This window comes from Lepidochelys kempii, chromosome 8, assembly GCF_965140265.1.
Source record: "Lepidochelys kempii isolate rLepKem1 chromosome 8, rLepKem1.hap2, whole genome shotgun sequence".
Taxonomy (NCBI): Eukaryota; Metazoa; Chordata; order Testudines; family Cheloniidae; genus Lepidochelys; species Lepidochelys kempii.
The window spans coordinates 69,948,967-69,972,260 of record NC_133263.1 but is presented as its reverse complement, the minus strand read 5'-3'; the positions used below and the strand labels follow the sequence as shown (position 1 = coordinate 69,972,260).

The 23,294-nt window shown below is 37.4% G+C and overlaps 1 protein-coding gene across 3 annotated transcripts in view; it reads right to left on the bottom strand.

Moving 5' to 3' along the window:
• Positions 1-23,294, bottom strand: part of OLFM3 (olfactomedin 3) — a 121,062-nt gene that overhangs the window by 14,348 nt on the left and 83,420 nt on the right. For 2 of the 3 annotated variants that reach the window (XM_073356875.1, XM_073356874.1), the window contains 3 exons: positions 8,365-8,511; positions 4,319-4,474; positions 654-873 (listed from right to left, as the gene is read on the bottom strand). In XM_073356875.1, the coding sequence (XP_073212976.1) occupies positions 654-873; positions 4,319-4,474; positions 8,365-8,511 (523 nt within the window). Of the gene's footprint in view, positions 1-653; positions 874-4,318; positions 4,475-8,364; positions 8,512-13,589; positions 13,756-23,294 lie in introns of those variants that run through there. The other variant, XM_073356873.1, reaches the window with a different exon arrangement.

The window sequence follows — 23,294 nt, the reverse complement described above, 5'->3', positions numbered from 1 at the left end:
AACCTATTAGTATTAGAGGCCTATTTCCGCTAAAGTAGCTGATAACAGTGCTAATTTCATTATGCTGCTCATCAGTGGATCACACCTAACCTATTAGTATTAGAGGCCCAAAGGTAATACAGTCTGAGAGGTCATTTTCTGAACTGGCTATTTGTAAACTTCAAACCAAGATTTAAATTTTGATGATGGTTTTTGTCATGTGGATATCTCTCCATTGGACGCTGGACAGAGACCGCCAACATATATCACACTGGCCACCAAAAAGCACCTGGATGGCAATCCTGGCCTGAGTTATATTACAACTAGTGTGAGAGAGGAAACAATCTTTGCATCCCATTAACAAGCTCATGAGCAATTCAATCCTAAGACCCCCCGTCCCTAGGATTTCCAAGTTGCCATCCCTTATAATTCTGCATCTTAACTCTTTCTGTTAACAATGGGTCAGAGTCTAATTTAAACAATACTGGTGGAAATCTAGAGTAACATAACAGTTGACTTCAGTGAAGTCACTCTTGATACACATTAGTGTAACAGAGATCAGAATCTGTTCCAGTGTGTCAAAGAGCTGAAAAATAGAGGATTTTATGTTTCTACATCAAAGCTCTAAAATATATAACTTAGGGACAAAATATGCCATGTAATGGTTAACTTACTGAGTTTTTTCATGCAGTCTCGAAGTCTGGTTTCTAAACTGAGCACCCTCTGGTGTAGTTCCTCATAGTCATAGGCACCAATTTCTTCCTGAATCCCGGTGAGAACTGCAGACAGATTCCTAATTTCCTCCTTGAACTGGGTGATTAACTTGGCATCCATTTTATACTGTTCCAGAACTGGGATCAATGGTAACAGCTCATCCATCTTTTCCTTCAACTCCTGCAAAAAGCAGTCAACTGGGCATTAGAGCAGCTTAAAGGAGTTCAGTCCCCTAACACTCTTTAATATAATATTTTGAACTGATTAATAAAATGACTTTAATATTCTTATTGATTTTAGTTTCAGATCCATTACTAGTGTATCATGAAAGTCTAGCAAATTCAACACTATGTGTTGGATAAAATGTAAAAGAGAATATTCAATTTCTACTGAAAGTACAAAATTCATTTTTAAAAGATTGGAAACAAATCTCCTGAGACCTGTCTTTCCCTGCACGTGATACAAAACTCCTGTTGACTATATTTTTCTGGAGAAAAGGTGACCAGGACTGACCCACAGTTCTAGGTGAGGATACAGCACTGAAACAGTGACATTATATTGTCACTGATTTTCTATTTAATTTTTATAAATATTAATATTTTATTTACTTTTTTTGACTGCCACTGCACTCTGAGCAGACATTTTCATGGATCTGTTCACAGTAATGTCTAGGTCTTTCTCTCCCCTAAGTGGTTAGAGTTAAATTTAGATCCCAACAATTATATGAGAGATTCAAATTATATTGGCCAACGTGCATTTGTCTTTAGTGATTTTTCACTGCCCAATCAACTAGTTTTGTTAGATGCCTCTGAACTTCCTCAAATTCTTCTCTAGCTTTAACTAACTTAAATAATTGTATGTCATCTGCAAATTTTGCAACCTCATCATTCTTTCTCTTTCCCAGACAACCCCTACTTAAACTTTTGCCATGTTGAAAATCGGCCATTTATCCCCATTTATTGAATGTTTGTCTTTTAGCTATTTCTAATCCATAATGGCTATTTATCACTTGTCCTATAACTGTAATGCACTTAATATCTTTTGCCAGGGAGTTTGTTAAAATAAGTCTTAATACATTACGGCAACTGGCTCTTGTTCAGCCACTAACATGTAGATACCCTGAAAGAATCCTAGCAGATTAGAGATTTTTCTTTTATGGAAGTGGGTTTATCCTTTTCAGATGATGTACATGTAGATGTTTTATAATTCCATTGATAATTTAAGGAAACAGCAGGACTTCCATGAGAGAGAGAGAGAGAGGAGGAGATGCAAGCCTGGACAGAAGAGGGAGAAAAAGTGATGGAGATATAGGTTTGACAGTTGCCAGAACAGAGATAACAGAGGTCTTGGGAGCAGATGAGATCACCCGGGGGAAAGCATAAAGGGGAAAAATGAGGAGACCAAGGTTAGAATCCTGGAGAACATCACAAGACAGAAGAGAAGGCTGATTACTTCAGAATCATCTGTTAACTGTAGAAAGGAAATCAGGGAAGAGTGTAATGGAAGCCCAAGCAAGAGAAAGTGGATCAGTGACACTGTCAAAGGCAACAGAGACATTGAGGAGTGAGTGGAGAGTTTATTTTATTATTATTGAAAACTATGCATACAGCAACATAAACTTACAGCAATTTAAAACACACATTAAAAACTTTCTCTGCCCCAAAGATTTTAATGTGTGAGCCCAGTTTTGCATCCATTGAAGTAAATAGGAGCACTGTGACTGATTTCAGTGAGAACAGGATCAAGCCCTAAGAAATTTCAATGGGTAGAATTACAGAACTGTACTACCTTTGGTATTTCATTTTTAAATTAACTTCTTAGTTGGAGATTGGGGGGAGGGATAGCTCAGTGGTTTGAGCATTGGCCTGCTAAACCTAGGGTTGTGAGTTCAATCCTTGAGGGGGCCATTTAGGAATCGGGGGCAAAAATTGGGGATTGGTCCTGCTTTGAGCAGGGGGTTGGACTAGATGACCTCCTGAGGTCCCTTTCAACCCTGATATTCTATGATTCTATGATCTTATCACGTCACTAAAGGAAGTGAAGATTTTGTGATCACTGTAACTATAATGATTCTTTTGATTTTATTGATACTACTTAGACACCTCTTAAATCTATTATTACAAGAATGAATTCACATTGCAATAAAAGCAGGAAATTGCACCATTTTTGAGCTTATTTCTCCTTTGATTTGCCACATAACTCCCACCAGATTTAATAGGAGCAATGTGGGGGTATCAAGGACAGGCAAACTGACAATTTTTTGTGTCTCAGGAATGACGTACAGTACCAAAATTTTAGTCAGTCAAAATTCCGAAAGACAGTATTATTTTGACATTTCAATTACTCTTTAATTTGATTGTCTGTCTGTCTGTCGGTTTTAGTCTCCTGGCAAACTGTCAAACTGAAGCTGAATGTCCAGCCAATACAAATATCGAATATTTAAAAGGTTGGAGTAGTACAACAGGTTGCTGCCTTTGACAGCCAAATTGGACCTTCAAATTCTGGTATTTTGTTCCTCTGGAAAAAAAAATAACAATAATACAAAATATATAATGGCACAACACAATGTGGTGTTATGGCAAATAACATTACAAGGGGTAAAGGGGAAAACTTTCATGAAGCTGAAACTGGCTGAGCAGAATTATACTCAGACTTTCAGCTAAACTGAGAATAATAAGTAAGAGATCACTTGGAGAGTATGGTTATTAGTATAATTAATTACTGAAACCAATGGGAGCTGTTCAGTGCCTAGTACCTCTGAACAAGCAGATGCCACTCAGGTGCCACTCCTTTTGAAAATTTAAGCCTATGCTTTCATGTTTCAGCTATCATGAGCACCTCCAAAAGACAGAATAAAATGTGCATCCTTGGGATATATTTAATGGACCCTATCTTGCATTCCTTGCACACTCAAAACTCTCCCTCATTAGGGCCCAGTACCTGCAATACTATATGTCTGTAACATTGTCTCCTTAGTATAGTCCAGATGGCTTCCTAAGAATAGACAATAGCCATTTCTAACCTCTAGCAACTAGATTTCATAGCAGATAGGGTGGCTAAAGTTTTTGTTCAGTGAAAAATTACTAGGAAATTTAACATGGACATTTTTTCTTATAGCACATGTGGATTAGAGAGGGGAGGGGGAACACCCCGAATAACTAACTCCCCCAATCTCTAATCAGAAACTTTTAGATCTTAATGCTATTAAGTACCAATTACAATAACTTCACTCATTATGATCTTTCTTCTTTTCAGTTCTACGAAATGTCAGACAACTGTAAAAGTACAAAACCCTCTGGTCATTTGCTATTAATTCCCTGGCTTCCTCATTTATCACCAGTGCTTGACTGCATATAAATCTCTCAATATGAACTGCACATTGACACAGTAAAATAGGATTCTGTTTATACTGACATTTCTCTAACGTCTTAATAATTAATGGTCACTCCTTATTACAGTTAAACTGAATAAAGTGATTATCATAATAAAAGAGGTTATATTGTGGTTCCTTTTCAACATTGCTTTTGTATAAGCTTTTCAAGCTGAGATCTTAGCAGTTCATGCATTGCTTTTTAGTGCATAGCTTGCAGCAGGCTTTCAAAATTATTATTAAAATAAAACTTACTTGAAAATGCTTTGTCATTAATGTCTTCCGATCATCTTCAATTTGCCGAAACTTAGCCTTCAGCCCTTTCATTTGTGTTTCCATTTTTAAAACATACTGGAAATCCCTCTGCGTCCGTAGGTTTAAAACTTCAATAGATTGGGACATATTCTGAACCTGTTAAAGAAGAACACTGGCTGCACTCTGTTTTTCTTTTTCTTGTATGTGTAGGTAAATGTCAAATGATAAAATGTCATGCCTCTGTCAATGCTTGAATTGTTAGCCATTGTTTACCTCAGTGGAGCTTTGAATTCATAACTGTACAACGATACAGAAAGTGGGCCGCAGTTTGGCCTTGGTCACACATGTAATCCCACTGAAATAAATGGGATTGTTCCACTATAAATTAGAGGGATTTGGCCCAATGTCTTTACCCATCGTATAATACCTTAAAAAAGAAAACTGTGCACTGAGTTTTGTGACAATTCAGCAAGGGGAAGAACTGTTCAGGGCAAGGAATCATAAAGGAGGTTTGTGATTCAACATTCCTGAACAAAAGAATGCAAGTATTCAATAACTCAGGAAAATGGGATATTGACCTGAGTTAACTTATAACTCCATGCCACTTCGCTACTTAATCCAATTTATAGAAGATTTGGGGTGTGTGGAGGAAGAATGGGGTAAAGTTTTGATCTTGAATTTAAATTTGTCAAGCTTCATCAAGGATCTGAACTTATACTTAGCAAATGAAATGCATGCTGCCACCCAGACAGAGTTTGTACTATATAATGCAGCACTTGCTGAATTTTTTCAAGTGCTCTGTATACAGCATGTGGCTCTTAGAAGCAATCATTTTGCCCGGAACATTGTACTACTCTATTAAAGAGAATGGGCATGATTCTGATCCTTCACATAAATGAAAATCAGGAATAATTCTACGGAAGTCAGTGAAGTTACTTGAGTGTGAAATCAGTGCAAGAGAGATCAGGAGCAGGGCCAGTGGGTCTCCTTTAAGAGATATGTACAACTTGGGCTTTTGATAAATATGAATACAAGCTTTGAAGAGCCAATATTTTACACTCTAGTGATGCACTAGTTTAAATGTCAGTGCTTTGGAAAAACATGGTCTTGGGCTTGAGAGTGACATTTACTCAAACTAGATTTTTAAATTTTCAGGAGGACTACGCCACTGTTTTTGGTAAGTCAGCAAAATACCATATCTTAGGGCTTGATCCTGCTCCCATTGAAGTTAATGGCAAAATACCAGCTGACTTCAACAGAAGCAGGATTGAGCCTGTAAAATGCTAGTGTGTGTTAAAAAAGCTTTGAACTTTTTTCGTTATACATCGAGGCCTACTTTACTATAAATATCTTTACTCAAAGTTACCTATGCATGCTTCAGAAATATTTCCTAACTCTGATACAGATAATAAGATTTATTAAATTGACACCAACATTATTACTATTAGTACATTCCTTAGACTGTAACTTCTTTGGAGCCGGGACTGTCTTTTTGTTCTGTGGTTTGTACTGTGCCTAATACAAGGGGGTCCTGGTCCATGGATTCTCTATCTATTGTAGAGGCATTCCTAGATGCCTCTACAACAGATTTCAATCCAGCAAAGCTCTTAAGCATGTGAACAGTCCCATTGGACTTGTGCTTACAGTAAGGCATATGCTCAAATGCTTTGTTGGATCAGGGCCAGAGTGCTCACCTAGCAGGTTAAAGGCTGTTAAGCTCTAAATGACTTGGACTATCCTACTTGCCTCTTTCAATGCCATATTGCTGAAGATGGGATCAGCAAAGATTACCGTGCTGACCCTTCTTAGTATAAAAGGGAGGTTGCTGGCAGGATATCCTTCATGATCATGGGCTTTGGAAATCACTTCCAGATCTGTTATCCTTCAGGATATGCTGCAAGGCACTTTTCCTCCAGCCATTTGAGGAGAGGATGGGTTGAGAGTTGGAGAAGTTTTTACATTTGAGATTTTATTATAAAATTCAGCAATGTAACAGGTGGCCAGACTGTAGGATATGTGATTGTTTATAGTTTTATCAGTAGAAATAAAATACATCTATTCAACTGTAAATCATTAATAGAAAAAAATCACTGAAAGATTAAAAGAAATGAGTTTCAAGTAACTGACTGAGCATATGTAGAACAAAAGACAGCCCATTCCCATCTTTAAGACAAGGACACCTTTAATTTGTGTGTACTTTATGTATCTTTCATCAGTGTTAACTTTATAAAAATCAGACAAAAAATGTGGGAAGAGGTGACACATTTCCAGACATGAAGCTGAAGTAGAACATTTTGTTGTTGTTTTTTCAGAGAGTTTTGCATGTGCAATAATTTTATGCCAAAATTAACTTTAACTCATGCACAGTAAATGGGGGAGGGGGAAGTACCACTAGAAAATATTAGGCCCAATCTTAAAGATCTTACTCACAACTTGCTCAGGCAAAACCCCTTTTGTCCAGCCAGTCTAATGGAGGTGGGAGAAAAGGGTGATATTCCTTCCGTACACTAACATATATAACCTTTGAGGTGTTATCCATAGTTTCAGTTGGCACCCCATTGTGATGACGACTGTATCATACTGCATCTGGTTATTACAATCCTGTAACATATTGTGGATCTGATACAGTTTGATTTTACTTAACCTACCACCTCGTTAAAAATACCTTAAAAATAGTGTTGATAGCAGTGTAGATTAACTAGCAATAATTAGCCATATACATTTTTGTTAGAAAGTACTGTTAATGGAATAAATCCATATTTTTATCTTCTTTTATGTTCTTTCTAATCACTGAAGCCAACAAAATAAATCCTTTCAGAGCTATGATAAAGCTTGAAATGTTTCACTTTGCCAGAAGCCACTTTCCCACAGAAACTGTAATAAACAGCAATATGTGGCTTTATTGATGTAGTAAAATGATTGTTTGTACCCACATTTGCCATCATCTAGTGAAAAAAAATAATTTGTAGAGCTTAAGCCTCCATATAGAAGACCCCAAATTATCAAAGGGCTAGTTGTGAGAGGGTTGGTGCTGTGGACTTCAAAAAGAAAAAGAAAAGATTAAAAACCTTATTTATGAGTATTTTAATGTTTGAGAAACATGCCAGAGTAAAAGCTCTGGAGAATGAAGTCCACACCCCTGACCGACATAAGTTGCATAGACAAAAGTGCTGGTGTGGACAGCACTGTGTCAGTAGGAGAGGTTCTTCTGCCAACATAGCTAACATCACTTGTTGGGAGTGGTTTAATTATGACGGCAGGAGAGCTCTCTCTTGCTGGCAAAGAGTGGCTACATGTGAGACCTTACAGCAGCACAGCTGAAGTGGTACAGCTGTCCCACTGTAATGTCCAGAGTGTAGACATAGTGTTAGTGTAGGTTTGACAGCAGTTCTCTAAACTTTTCTTGGGTTTGATCCTAGTCTTTTGTTCCAGCTGCTGGTGTAGCTCCTGTTGGGATTCCCTCCGAGACCACTTTCCACTTGGCTTCCCAAAAACTCAGACTCCAAACTTTGTCACTCAGGTATCTTTGTTTGACATACAGCATCTCTAAGATGAGCTGTTCAAGCTCAAATGTGGGGAGGGGTGTGTATGGATGCAGGGTACATCACAGCTCCAAAGTTACACAGAAACTATCTTCCTTTATATACATTACACATCTCATTGCATTTACTATACATTACATTATGAAGGATACCCTGCCAACAACCTCCCTTTTATGCTTAGAAGGCTCAGCACGGTAATCTTTGCTGATCCCATCTTCAGCAATATGGCATTACTTGGTTCTCTTAAAGAAAGAAATCTGGGAGGCAGAAATGAGAGAAAATGCAGCATTAAGCTGCTGGATCAATGACTCAGGTCAGCAGAGCTGTGTTGTAAAGAAACCAGATGAAGTGTGGTTAGTGGTGGAAAACTGGGAAGGGGAAATAGAGAAATAACATTGATAGGTAATCATTGAATGCTGTATTTATTATTTTAAAGAGGGAAAGGAGCAGATTACTATGGAAGTCTTAGTGGACAAAAAGAAGGGATACATTTGGGAGACTTACCTTCTCTAGCAGTTGTCTAAGTTGTCTGCTTTTGGCGTCTCTTGAACATAAATTTTGTTCTGGTGCAACTACAGTACAAATGCATCGGCCATCTGGGTCTTGGGCTGAACTATACACTTGCCATCCTTCTTTGGGGCTAATTTGAGTCTATAGTAATAAAACAATAATAAGCAAATGCAAAGGGAGTGAAATAGCTGATATTCATGAATGACTTTTTGGTTTTTCAAATTCTTAAAACAAAATATCTCTATGTAGACAGACAGACAGACAGACACACACGAATTAAACTTAAGAAAATATGCTTGCACAGTTACATACCATATGTGTTCACAATGATCTTCCTTTTAATTATCTTTTATTACCCCCTTAATGGATGATTGATAATTTTTCATTTTTCCAAAGTTTTCCATTATACCTGACTCCTTGTTAATAGTTATTTAGAAATATTTGACAGCCCTGCTTAATTATCATCATATTCAGTCTGGATGAGAACAGTTTTCTACTTATGATTCAACACAAGTTCATTGATTTCATTCTTTGTGGATAGGGTGTTATTGTTTTCCATGAACAAAGAACAAATATGTCCTTTCTTACTGGATGACTTTTACTTGAAAGAAAATAACAAGATAGAAAGGAACAAATATAAAGTCCCCATGAGAAAGCACAGTAACAGCATCCATGCTGACCAACTCTCAGGCCTAAAAACAAGTTAGAGAGGGCCCACTTTACTTTTAAAGGTGCAGTACACCAAAAACAGCCTTGCAGTTACATAGCTATAAATACCAACAGCAACAGAGAAGCCTCAGGGAAGTACAGCAAAGAATCTGTTTAGTTTAGATGAAAGGGAACAAATTTAGTCATTAAGACTGTAATGTATGCTGGAAATTCCTAGCACATTCTGCTTTCAGCAGTCATGGTAAAACTCAAAAATTCTCCTAGTCTTTTATGGTTTTTTTTTCAGTGGTGACCAACATCCCCAAGCTCTATCTGCCAGTTTCCCTAAATCTTTGAAAGATGATTGAAAGAGTTGGTTGACATGCATTTAATAAGATGTACAGAAATTTACAGAGGTCAAGATGAAAGAAGGAAATAAAAGAATCTTGACGATGAAGGAATTTCAGATGATAGAATTAAATCTGTTAATAGAATTAATGTTCTTGAGTATTGGTTTTAGAGATGACTAGTCAAGATAAAATTATGCATTCTTCTTTTTATATCTAACATATACAATTTTGGCTACTTGATTTCAAAGCTCAGAGGCTAATGGCTGCCACCACAATAATTTCATTTTGGCACAGTGTATGTGAGCCACCAGTTATATTATAAAAACTTAGTTAACATCAGTGCAAACAGTAATTATTAAAACTGGCAAGCATTAATATTGATGCTTACTGGCCTAAGTACAGTCAGCTATTGCATAGTTCATCACTACAGGGCAGATACAGTATCTCTCTAGAATGAGTTTAGAATAAAAGGTGAAAGAGTATTCCCTGGTGATTCTTCTCTGCATGTCATCTTAATGCAAGAGAAGAGAACCACCTCTTTTCTTCCAAAGGATTTCTGCTGGGGTCACTGAAGAAAGCAGTGACCTCTCCTTCTGTAGAGTTAATTGAAAGATCAAAACTGTAATATTCCCCTGTTTTGCTAGGAAAATAAAAGCCTATAATTTAAAGGGATGGTAAATGGAGGACAGCTGAACTTGCTTTAGGGTTTGCTAGAAAGACTTATCTAAGGTTCATTGCTAAATCATGCCAGTTTTATGATGTTCTTCTAACCTTTATTTTTTTAGGGCACATCTAGTTGAACAGAGATGGTGAACAATAAAATCTAAACAAAATTACAGCTGCAGGGACAATTTAAACTGGTTTTGAATAGCAAGTAAAATTGTAAGCTTGAACAATTTATGCTTGTCAAAGCAGTTAACCCTTACAATGTTAGCTAATTTTAGGTTGGTGGCTTCTATGATTTTCCATAGTCCTCATACCCAGATATTGATGTCATGTAGCAGTACTGAAACCAAGTTTATGTCAAAGTTTAGGACTATCTGTAGAACCCAATGTTAGCTCCTATCCCTTTTAAGGCACAGGAATTCTTACCCCTAATGTACAGATACACTGCAATCTTTGAGCTTAATTGTGAGCTGATACTGGTATAACTCAGGAGTTACTCCATTCATGTTAATGAAGTTTCACCAGTGCAAAATGATGAGACACCAGAATCATGCCCAGTCTATAGTAAAAAGGATGTAATTCGGGTTGTATTGTCCAAACAGTGCTGTATATGTTCTGCTGAAACCACACATTTCAATCTCATTTCCTGACAAAAAGCATGTTTACCCAGGGACAAATTTCCTTACAATGTGGTGTTAGATGAAGAAACACTTGTACAATCATAAAACCATTTGCCATTCGATTTTTTAAAAATGAAGTGTTCTACACTTTTCAGAGTAGCAGCCGTATTAGTCTGTATCCACAAAAAGAACAGGAGTACTTGTGGCACCTTAGAGATTAAATAAATGAATAAATTGGCTAGTCTCTAAGGTGCCACAAGTACTCCTGTTCTTTTTGTTCTACACTTGTGATGTATATCTCACAATGAGAAACCCTCAGGCACATACTAGAAGTGCATTGTGATTGTTTATCCATGCTTACATGAATGATGATATATTACTCTACATTTAGGCTCCATTGCTTTACTGTATTCTGTTTTTCCAGGATTCTTTCATTCAGTAGGAAAGAAATTGCTGTCATGAGAGGGTATGGATGGAAGTATCTATCTATCTATCTCTGTGACTGTGAGTGTGATTTTTACACACATCTGCGCTTTTATTTTATTATTTTTTTGTTCTTTCTCATTTAATCCCACCCTCCAGCAGAAGTTGCTCTGCTTCCCAGAGAAGGCGCTAGAAGGCATCAACATCTTATGAAAAATGTTAAATCCAAACCCCAAATGCAGGCTTACCACTGACAGGTCTTAGTAAGCGGATGAGAAAAGAAATAACCAAGCCTCAAAGAGGAGAAACAAAAATATTCATGTTAGTTCTTAACAATCTTATGAAAAGAGAAAGGAGCCCCTGCAAAAGCTAATATTTCATGTTATCTTGGAATAAAGGCAGCTGTGCTATAGAATTCCAGTACTCAGGTCCAAAAGGTTTCTTTTCCCTTTACACTACCAGATATTTCAATAAGAATATTATAGCTGTGTTCATTGTCACCACTGTCTAGGCAAATGCATGTCATTGAAATACATATAATTCCTATGACTAGTGGTGTATAAACATTATGGGCCAGATTTTCTTCTGGTATAACTCCACTGACTTCAACAGTTATTCCAGCAGAGAATTTGGTCCTATCTTTCCCTTTTATAATAGTCTTTTTCAGCTCAGGTGAAAAGAAATCATTAAATATACAGGAGATGAGGAGTTTTTGTTCCTGTCTCTCTTGTATAAAATGTACAATTTTTCAAATTTTGTGTGGAAAGTTTTATAACAAGATTACAAGATTCAGTTTGAACTGCCGATTGCTCATGAATGTATGTTGGTGGATTTCTGAAGATATGTTGGCAATATATGCGCAGGTGTCAAGGGTTAGTACTGAATTCACAGCATATAGGGCCTTATCTCATAATGCCGCATTTTAGAAATTACATGCCATAGAAATAAGAAGATGGATAACAAGATGGAAAAAGCAGAAGAAATTCTCTTGACTATGATATGCTACAGAATATGATTTTTTTCCACCTATGAATGTTACAAGGCTGTTCTGCTTTGGATATAAGGCTTTTATCCCTGTGTGCTGGCTTCACTGACACTTCTATTACCTCACAGCTCACTAAAGCATGAAACAAGCATGGTTGCTCCATCTTAATAAGAGCAAGCAGTGTTGTTAAAAATAATGACAATGCATACATGATATGGTCCAGAGCCTCAGTGGGTTTAAAATCAACAGAACTTCACTGAAGTCAAGGGAGATGTCAATTTACACTAGCTCAGGATCTGATCCTGCAAATAAATGTGTGTGTGTGTGTGTCTCCCCGTCAACTAGTCAAGCACAAATGTATACTTGGATGAAGGAACCCATCTGACTTGTGGGTGTCGGTAGGAATTAGAGACATGCCCCATATAGTTCAGTGTGAAAATTAGTTATATTTTAAGAAAAATTCAGGATTTCCCCATTCCCCCATAACATGATGTTGTACTAAAACAAAAACTCATTTCTTTAGGATAACAATACAATGCATTTAAAAGTAACAGTATTAAAAACTTTGTATGCAATATTTTTTTCCTACCCACATACAATCAGATCATTAAATATTGATCAGTTAATTAATCACTTTTAGCTACAACTGAAATTCAGTTCTGAGAATAGTAAGCTGTTCTACTCTGATTTCATTTACACTGAAATTACACAGATAGGATTTCTCAAATATTTGGTAGAATACATTTTGTTCCAACTCCATTTGCTCTTCTACAAATGCTACTGTAAAGGTCCTTGAGTTCACCTGTCCGATTGAAATATGAATCTAATTTTTAGATTACATATAGAAATTCAGAGAAAGCGTTAATAACACTTTTTTCTTTAGTTCTACGTAAACAGAGACTACTGTATGTTGTGTTAAAATTTACTGGCATATGAACATCAAATACAAGTACTGGAAGATTTTAACTAACCTAACTAATAATTCATCATCTCCATTATTTCCTAATCAGCCTGCATAAGAGTCCTGTGGTCAAACTGAAAAGTACCTATTTTCTTTTCTTTTTAAAAGGCATTCCTTTGCTTGACTGTTCTGCAAATTAAGAAAAGAAACTCTGTGGCAATGCTACAGAGTAAGATAGACTGTAGGTTTCTTTTCAGTTATCTTATTCTATAATACATCAGTATATATTTTCTGGAACAATAAATATGGAAACAAATCTAAGCTAAAGAAACAAGTATTTTCTTAGATATTTTAAACATTTCATACTAAAAAAATGAAGCCATTTGTTCTTAAATACTTAATGAGGCTATTTTTCAAAAAGTTTCTCTTGTATAGTAAGTCTGTAGCATCCTCACAAATGCTGTGCAGTTTGAAGTGTCCAGACAGAAGCATGCAGTCAGTTACAGCATAAAGATTAATAGCTTTAAGAGAGATTTACAAAAAGGCAACTTAAACCATAGCATTTGTGGTCCCTTAAAATATCAGTTCAGCATGAAGATGGCTTATAACACATCAGAGCTACTTACTAGAGTATCTGAAGTGGATAGTCTGGTGGTATTTAGTCCTACCAGAGATGGGAGAGTTTGGGACATCCAGTTAGAGATCATTGCCATGGTACTGAGAACAGCACCAAGCTTGAGCAGTGGAGGACTCATTGCTGTAGAGTTAATGAGTTTTCATAGTGACTGATTATCATCCTAGTGTTGGCTGGCAGTGAGAGGCGTGACTGCAGCACTCAACATCCACAGCATGAAAGGAGATCAACCTCCCCAGATTTAATCATCCATTAAAACCCACACACAGCCTCCCCCAGCCTCTGTTCTTCTAATCTTACCAACAGATACTTCAACAGACTGTCTTCTACTGACCACTAAGCCATTCTTTAGGTGCCAATAATTATTACGGCTTTCATGGTGTGTGTGTGTGTGTGTGTGGAGAGGTGGGGGGGGGAGAGAAATTTTAAGATGCTACAGTATTAGTCAACATCTAGTTAGTTCAACTTTTGCAGGCTGATGTGAAGACTTGTCTAAAATGTCAAACCAAGACAACCCAAACACAAACCAAATGTTCTCCCCGCACACCCTACCCCCGCAACTCCCTCTCCTTAATTAAAAATATGCCCGGGAACATTTCTAATATAGTACTTTGTATCTCTATTCATCCCGGTTAATGATGGGCAGGATTATTAGAGAGGCCAGGAAAACACAAAGGCTGTCATTCTCAGAAATTGTTTCCTAAAACTGCTATCCACTGATTTTAGAGTAGTCACTTAAATTATCAATATCAATAACTCCACAGTTTGCAAAGCTTTGTTATTACATGTTCACGGACAGTACAGAAGTAGAGTGACTGAAGAACAAATAGCTATGCTACTTTTGAGAAGAGGAACAGAAAATAAATGATGTATGATTCAAGTAGGGGTTACCGATTCCTTAAATCTGCTTCAGGGTCTTCTGTTGTCTAATGTGATACAATGATTTCTAAGTTCAGTGGCAGCTTGTACTGATTTGTAGGGAAGTCATAAAATAATGTAGAAATAACAGAACAAAAGCTTATACCACAAATTGTGCAATATGGGTAACTGTTAGGTATAGTATGTGCATTTTGAATATGTTTCTAAAGAGGGTAGGTAGAGCAAGTGTTTCTTAACAGTATTTACTTGGTTAAAAGTTTACAAGGAGACAGAATATTGTATTTGCTCCTAAGGTGAATGCTGGAGTTCATTTCAAAATTTACTTCCACAGAAATATATTTTTCTTAAACAATTTTGGCAGGTGATATGAAAAAAATCCTCAAAGCAATTGAAAAAGATATATATTTATATAGAAGTGTGGGAGCTCATGAATGCATTCACTGGAATTAAGCTTTCTAAACCTCCAGAAAAGCTTTTGAAATTCTCAGAGCTTGTGTCCCAAATTCATGCTAGACTTCTCTCTCCCAAAATGCTTTTAAAATGATTTCAATCAACCCGTTACTTAACTGAGAAGTACAGAAAATCAATCATTGTCTTTTTAAAATCAAGATATACAGGAAAAAACACATTGAGAGCTACCATATAATCTTATGAGGGACCTTGTGGCACAAAGGCTCAGCAGCAAATACAAGAGAGATCGCATGCATCTAAATAGTAACTACTTTCGTGGAATTGCACACTGACCTAAAATGTTAAGTTTCAAAATATTAAAAAAAGTGTTCCTCACTGAAGAGTGCATTTGGAGATCCACGAGGTTTTAGTAAAGCAACAAACACCTAAAGCAAAACTCCTTTTGAAAGATGCACGTCCAGCAAATCAACAACAATTAACAGTTTAAAATGTGAGGCAGATTGTAGGTTTACTTATTTATGAGCTACTTCAACACAAATGATAAAATATCGAATGTCGGCAATTTTACCCCTGGATTATTAGTCATGTTAATAAAAGGTCTAAGTATGAAGAGTTTTTGGTGCCCCCTATTTCAAGGACTATAACTACAAAAAACATTACACCATTTATAGATTTATATATGGGTTTTAGGTGGAAGATCATAGTATTTTACACACATTAGATAAGAGTGGGTAAAATCCTTGCCTCATTTAAGTCAATGGCAAAACTCCAATTAGCTTCAAAGGGGCAGGATTTCAACTGTCTGTTATCCAAGGATCTCAAATTGCTGTACAAACATTAATTATAATTCACAATGCACTCTGAAGTAGGTAACTAGTATCTCTGTTTTACAAATGGAAGAAACTGATATAAAGAGTGTAAGTGATTTGCCCAGGGTCACACAGTAAATCAGTGGCAGAGATGGGGCCACAACCAAGGACAACTGTCTTTTGTGCTAACAAATAACACTCTCTACTCCGTTGTGTTTGACTTTTGCCATGTTCACGAGTCTGACCTTAACAAAATTTTGTTGGCTCTCATAATTTTTTAGATACCTATTCTGACTATTCAAACGAAATGAGCCTGATTCTGATCTTGGTTCCACTGGTTCCACACTAGTGTAACTCCAATGGCTTCACCTAATTTGCACCAGCATTTATGAGTGCAGAATCAGCCCCAATGTGTCAGTTGTATTGTATATTGCTTTGTTCTACATGGTTTCTGTTCAACAAATACTTTGCCTTAGGCTAAAATTAATGTTAATGGGTTCGAAGCTCAGATGTGTCAAGTAAAGGAAGAGGCAAAGGTGGTTCAGGGTTACCTCTATTCCTTCCCACGTCTTGAGGGCAGTTGGAGATTGAACCAGTCACCAGATCCATACAGAGTAACCATAAAGTTGTTCTAACTTAAGCTTTCCTGGGGCTCAGGATTTCCCTCTGGTTCTAACATACCTCTGGAAGGCTTCCTACGGCATCATGGCTGGGGGTAAGGGTGTGCTGTAAAGGCCCTCTATACGCAGGGGTGATGGAACAGTTTTTATAGTGAGGGTGCTGAGAGCCATTGGACCAAACTGTTAAACCCTGTATCTTATGGAAACCACGTCAAGCCAGTGGATGCGGTAGCACCCACAGCACCCTTAGTTCCAGTGGCTATGACTATGCCACCTTTATGCCAGCCTGCAGTTGGGAGATCCTCAGCTCTCTAATTAAGGCAGCTTTAAGTCTGATTGGTTTCAGTGGATTGGTTTCAAAGGGTCATAGCCAAGGCCAAAGGCCTGGCACTGATGTGTCTATTATAGTTATATTTATAGAAGAATGTGTAAAGGAATGGATCTTTCAAGAACTTGTGGTCTTTTTTATATGACTACCATATCTAAAGGAATGGTTAACAAGTGGACTCAAGGTTTATTATACTGTTTACGCCACATTCTGGTAAGAAGAGGAAGTTTTCACCATCTGTAATACAAGTATTGATTGGCCTCCCACAAACTGGATGGTTGTGCTGCCTTAACATATAAGTCCTATTGCCATTCCTTATATTGCACTGCAGATGTCCAAAAAGCTGCTGTTTCTTTTGCTCATGCTGATGCTACTGCACACTAATGTGGGATGGGACGCGTACTCCTATCTTCACACAAAAAGAGATGAGCACCCAACTACAATTTCTTCGTCCACAACTGGAGAAAAGCAGTAAATGCTACAATTTTCTACCTGGAGCTGTTTCTTGAGGGGGACTTTCCCTCCAGCCCCAACCCAACCTCAAACCAACCAACCACACAGAACCACTTCTTCCACCACCATATTTCTCCAAGACATATAGAGGTCATGAAGTATTTAAAATTACCTGTACTTGGCATATGAATGTAGGTGCCCAACATCTACACACTTATTTATCCAGGAGACTTGTAAGATCACAAAGACACCATTTTCTTTACTCTTCCTTCCCCTTTCATAGATCCCCTGTTAGAGTGATCTTCCTTTCAACAGATTTGGGCTGAGTGTGTCCTCCCTCCTCTGTAAGTATTTGTCTCACCCTCCACCACAGGAGCCCTCTATACATAGGTCCAAGACACTCCTTTCCTCAGGGCTGAGCATGCGACTGCCAGTGTTTCCAGCCCCAGTGACTCTGAGTCAGAAGACTGACTTTGAATTCAGAACGCAAATGCATTCTCCTTGCATCTCTGGGAATGCAAATATTTTTGCTAGGATTGGGAGCCAGTGAACTCTAATCCCAGGTCTGCTACTGACTCACTCTCTTTGGGCCATTTTACCTCTCTTTCCCTGTCTGTAAAATGGGCTAATATTGTATCATGGATGCCATGAGAACCCCTCAGTTAATGTTCGTGAAGTCGGTTGAAGATGAAAAGAGCTATATATCAATGCTAATTATTATTATTACTATGGCCAATTCCTCCCCCTTCCTAGTTTTAATATTTCCCTTTGAAAATGCATAAACTCCTTGTTTGGAAGGTTTCCAAAGACTGAGAGGTGGCACACACTAAATTACATTAGGCAAATTAATCCAATTTCTGAAGAGAATCTCCTGGGGGTATCTGAGTGGTGTGAAACCGAATTATGAAAATGTATTTCAGTTGTGAAAATTTGCTTGAGTTGAACAGTTCTAAAAAGTTACAGTAAGTTATTTGGAAAGTATCAACTCACTTCTCACTCATCTGACATAGGATTGATTCTTAACCAAAATCCCACTTTGTGAGAAGGCAGAAAACTGGCAGCAGTAAAATGAGAAAAAATATCAGCACGTAAAAATATAGAACATTTATATATCTTGCTTGTAGCTGAATCAAAATAAATATCTGAACGCTATTGCTGCAGTATACAAAGTGAGTTTTAATAACTGCAGGAGCACTTACATTCATCCACCTTTTTTTAACCTGTTAATGTGTCTGTTACTTTGCTCAGGGGTGCAGGTGGAAATTTCCACACAAACAGAACCTCATATTGCAGTGCAAAAAGGCCTACTTATGATCATGCAGATAGCCTTAAAACAAAAGAGCCATGTTATACTGTTGGATAAAACAATAAAATCCCAAGCCATTTGGGACATTATCCCAAGGACATCTTGGGGAGCCTTACAATAAAAAATACATTACATCCATAAAAAGAACAGAAGAATGTGAATTGGTCCTTTACTAAGTTAAGAAGAACACTTTCAATATAAAGTCATTTCCTTCACTGAGGCCCACACATAGCTCACACTATGATGTGCTAAAGAGAGAGAAACCTGACAGCAGATTCTTGAGATAATTTGGCGGCTCCACATGCCAAGACAATAGTCTGAAAAGGCCATTTCACCTGCTTCAAAAAAGTTTAGAGTGCAACTAGAAGTTCTGAGCTCAAAGATCTTTAATATCTCCATTTGGTAAAGTAAGACAGAGATTCAGAGCCAAATGAAATGTGCATGTAACTTACTGGTGAGTGTGTGTTACAGGTCTCTTTAGCTCAAGCTGTAGGAGCTTGTACTTTTTGCTCGGGAGGTTGCTGAATCATGCCCCAGGGTATCAGCCATGGCCAGCAGATAACCACGCACACCTAGCGTATAGTGCAGAACTCAGTGCTCTAGAGGGAGGTGGAAGTGGGGCAGGGGCAGAGATCCATTGGTTACTAGGAGTGCATAGCTGCTTCAAACTCTGGGGTGCTGGAGCTTCTGTGAGTGACTCTGCATGTCTGGGAGAAGAATTGTCTTCTGCTTTTTGTCTTCCTACCATATATTCCAGGTAACTGGGCTGAGTGTGGTCTTCAGGATTAGGCCAAAATGCACAACAGTGCCAAGGAGTCACAATTTGGATCCATCAAAGCAGTTTTGTAACATCAACAGGAAGGACAAAAGGGAAATGTAATAATCAAATCAACTTCCAATACAGTTATGGAGAAGAGTCTGTTTCAGTTCTAAACTTTATTGCCAGCCATGATTTTTAGAGGGGAAAAGTTTAGAATTTTGCAATAACAGGAGCAACAAGAAAACCTTCAATAAACCCCTAAGATTCCCAAAAAAAGATCTGCTTCCAAAATACCTGTCCCATCAGGATGTTAATCAGGGCATTCTTCCACTTTGCTCAAACCATCCAACACTGAATGTCAGACACACCATGAGATACACATTCAAATTAGATAATTATCCAAGATATGCAGAGTGGAAGTGAGGCCAGAATTAGGCCCCTATGGTGTGTGTGGAAATAGCGAAAGAGAGAGACACACACACACAGCGTAAATGTTCTCTGTGTTATTGCTATCCAATGAAAACTGAATGTCATTAAAACTTAGAGAACATCTGCAATAGTACTATCATTATTCCTAGACTAGACTGGAAAGAAAACTGAGCATTTTTTAAAAAGAAAAAACTCATTTTCTGTCTACTAAACATGCATGTTTTCCCCCCAGGAACTGAAAGGAATCTAATAATTTTTGGCATCCGCGTAAGCTCTTTAACTCAGTAATGTACTGTAATGTGGAAGTGAGTTCTACAGATGAGTTCTGTAAAGAAGCATTTACATTTATCAATTTTTAAATGTGTTAATTTTTCATTTTAATGGGGGTCCCTCTGTTCTTGTGTTATGAGAAGGAGTAAATAGAAGCATCTGATTTAGTATCTCTACTCTCTAAATATCATTAATGTGTTACATCGTATTTCTCTCCTTTCTAAAACATGTAGTCCTAATCTTTTAAAAATCTTTCCTCTTGCCAGTCATCTCATAATTTTTGTAGCTCTTTTCTGGAACTTTTTATTTGTGCAGATCCTTAATAAGGTGTGGTGGCTGATGTTCCACACACTATTCAAGATGAGGGTATACCATTGACTAATACCATTCAGAGGAAATATTATTATTTCCTATGCCTTTCTTAATGCAGCCTTGCATCCTGTCTGTCCTTGACCACTCCTGATTACTGATGTTTTAAATCCAGAATGATGCCAACCGTAAATCTTTTTGCTGAATAGTTACACTTAGTTTACAATGTATCGATATACGTGAGTAATTCTGATTGCTGCTTCGAATATGCATTATCTTTCATTTGAACTGGGTGGCCTAATTTTCTAGTTTTATTAGGTTCTTCTGAAGTGCCTCATCCCTTTTAGACCTGACTAACTCAAACAATTTTCTGTTATCCACCAATTTTGTCACTTCACTGTTTACCACCTCTTCCAGAAGTTAAATAAATGCATTATATACCACCAGACCTAGTACAATTCCTTTGGGGGAAACCATTGCTAAGTTTCTTCCATGCTGAAAATCAGTTACTTATTCCTTCCTTTTTCTCCTCATAATCAGTTTCTGATCCACAGCAGAACATTACATGACCCCTTCTGACTCCTTAGTTCCTTAATTGTCTCTTGTGATGGACTCATCTAAGGCTCTTCGAAAGCACAAATTAATTACAATACTGGTTGTCCTTTATCCATTATATATAAACATTTTCAAAGAATAGTCATTAATGGAGAGGCATGATTATCTTTTACAGAGGCTATGCTGGTTTATCTTTAGCATAGCATACTCATCCAGGTGTTTTATAACTAATTATTTTTTCAATTACTTTAGCTGGTACTGAAGCAAAACTCACTGATCTGTAATTAGCCCCAAGACCCATTTTTAAAGCTAGGTACAGCTCAGGCTGCCATCCAGTACTCTGGATGAGAATGTAATGATTCTGTGCACCCCAGAGCTCTATTGACTTCTGTGATGCTTTATTTGGTGCCCGAATCTGCCCATGAAGAGCCCATTATCTGATCTGGGCTTTAGTCTCTGACAGTGCCTTGGAAACAGTACCTGTGGAGTAAGTATATCCCAGTCATCCATTGCGGGCTGTTATCCAAAGCATTTGTGCACCCTTTGTGTAATGCTGTGGTATGTGTCTGTAATTCTGAAAGTCTGGTTTCTCTACATTATATCAAACCATGACAAACATCTGAATTTCAATCCATATTAAGTTTACTGGTTGGATTAGATACATTTGAAAAAATCATATTCTTTGACTTACAACTGCTGAAAATTTCAGACATTGCCTTTACTGAATTGCCTTTGAATGAAATCCCATTTCAAACTTTGCTTTTCTCACTGTCTTTGTAAAATCTTAGTGTAGTGACTAAACTGAATCCTTATAAAAAGAAAAGGAGTACTTGTGGCACCTTAGAGACTAACAAATTTATTTGAGCCTAAGCTTTTGTAAGCTACAGCTCACTTCATCGGATGCATTCAGTGGAAAATACAGTGGGGAGATTTATATACACAGAGAACATGAAACAATGGGTGTTACCATACACACTGTAACAAGAGTGATCAGGTAATGTGAGCTATTATCAGCAGGAGAGTGTGGGGGGCAAGGGGGAACCTTTTGTAGTGATAATCAAGGTGGGCCATTTCCAGCCGTTGACAAGAACGTTTGAGGAACAGTTGGCGGCGGGGGAGGGGGGGGGAGGAGGGAATAAACATGGGGAAATAGTTTTACTTTGTGTAATGATCCATCCACTCCCAGTCTTTATTCAAGGCTAAGTTAATTGTATCCAGTTTGCAAATTAATTCCAATTCAGCAGACTCTCGTTGGAGTCTGTTTTTGAAGTTTTTTTGTTGAAGAATTGCCACTTTTAGGTCTGTAATTGAGTGACCAAAGAGATTGAAGTGTTCTCCGACTGGTTTTTGAATGTTATAATTCTTGACATCTGATTTGTGTCCATTTATTCTTTTACGTAGAGACTGTCCAGTTTGACCAATGTACATGGCAGAAGGACATTGCTGGCACATGATGGCATATATCACATTGGTAGATGTGCAGGTGAACGAGCCTCTGATAGTGTGGCTGATGTGATTAGGCCCTATAATGGTGTCCCCTGGATAGATATGTAGACACAGTTGGCAACAATCTTTGTATAATTTAAGCAATTATATTTGAAAGTCCTCCTTGAAATATGACCCTCAGGACACAAAAGTGTTTGTGGAATTTCAAGAATTTGTGTATGAGTGTATGAGTAATGGGGAAACAGATATATCGTTGGTTATATGTTTCTAGTATAACTAGGAAAACTACTTATTCAGGCATTTTAAAAAAGAACATATTTCATTCTGCAAACATTATATTCAATTTTCTCTTCATTGTAACTGTGCCAGAAAATTATCTGGGTTACATAAATTTCAGGCATATATTATTTAAATAATTAAATGAACAAATTACAACTTTTTCCTTCCATTCTAATAAAAAGTTCTATGAAATATTTTCCTTACACCATACTGTATGTATCTAATGCCCTTCATTTTATGCATTCATTTGTGAAGTATGTACTTTAAAATCACACTGCTACAGAGCACTTCAATGAGGAAAATGTGTGCACCTGAAAACAGAATTTGGCTCCAACAATGGAGCTGTACACTGGAAATGTGATTTCAAGGAATAAAGCATTTAAATCACTTTGCCTTTTTTAGCACCTCTCTTATTTACAGAACAGGAATGATCATAGAAATGAGAATTTTAAGCAAATATTAGTGGGACACAAATGTTTGAAATAATAAATATGAGCATTTGCACCAGAAATCTGATTCAAATAGTTACTCTCATCCAGTTAGAGAGCAGAAACAAGACCACGTGAGTGATCTACGTTTCCAATTAAATCTAACACAGCTCAATGTCAGATGTCAGTGGACGACCTCCAGATTTACACCCATGTAACTGAGAAGAGTAACTGGCCAGTATAACCATTCAAATCAATGCCTTCCACAAGGTCATTCCTTCATCAGCGATTTACATTTCACGATTGTCCTTGAATGAAATTTCACTTTTATACGTCGAGGAATAAGGCCATGTTATTTTTCTAAGTTTCTGTATTTAAGTGGCTTTTTCTGGTGATGGTAAATCCATACATCGTT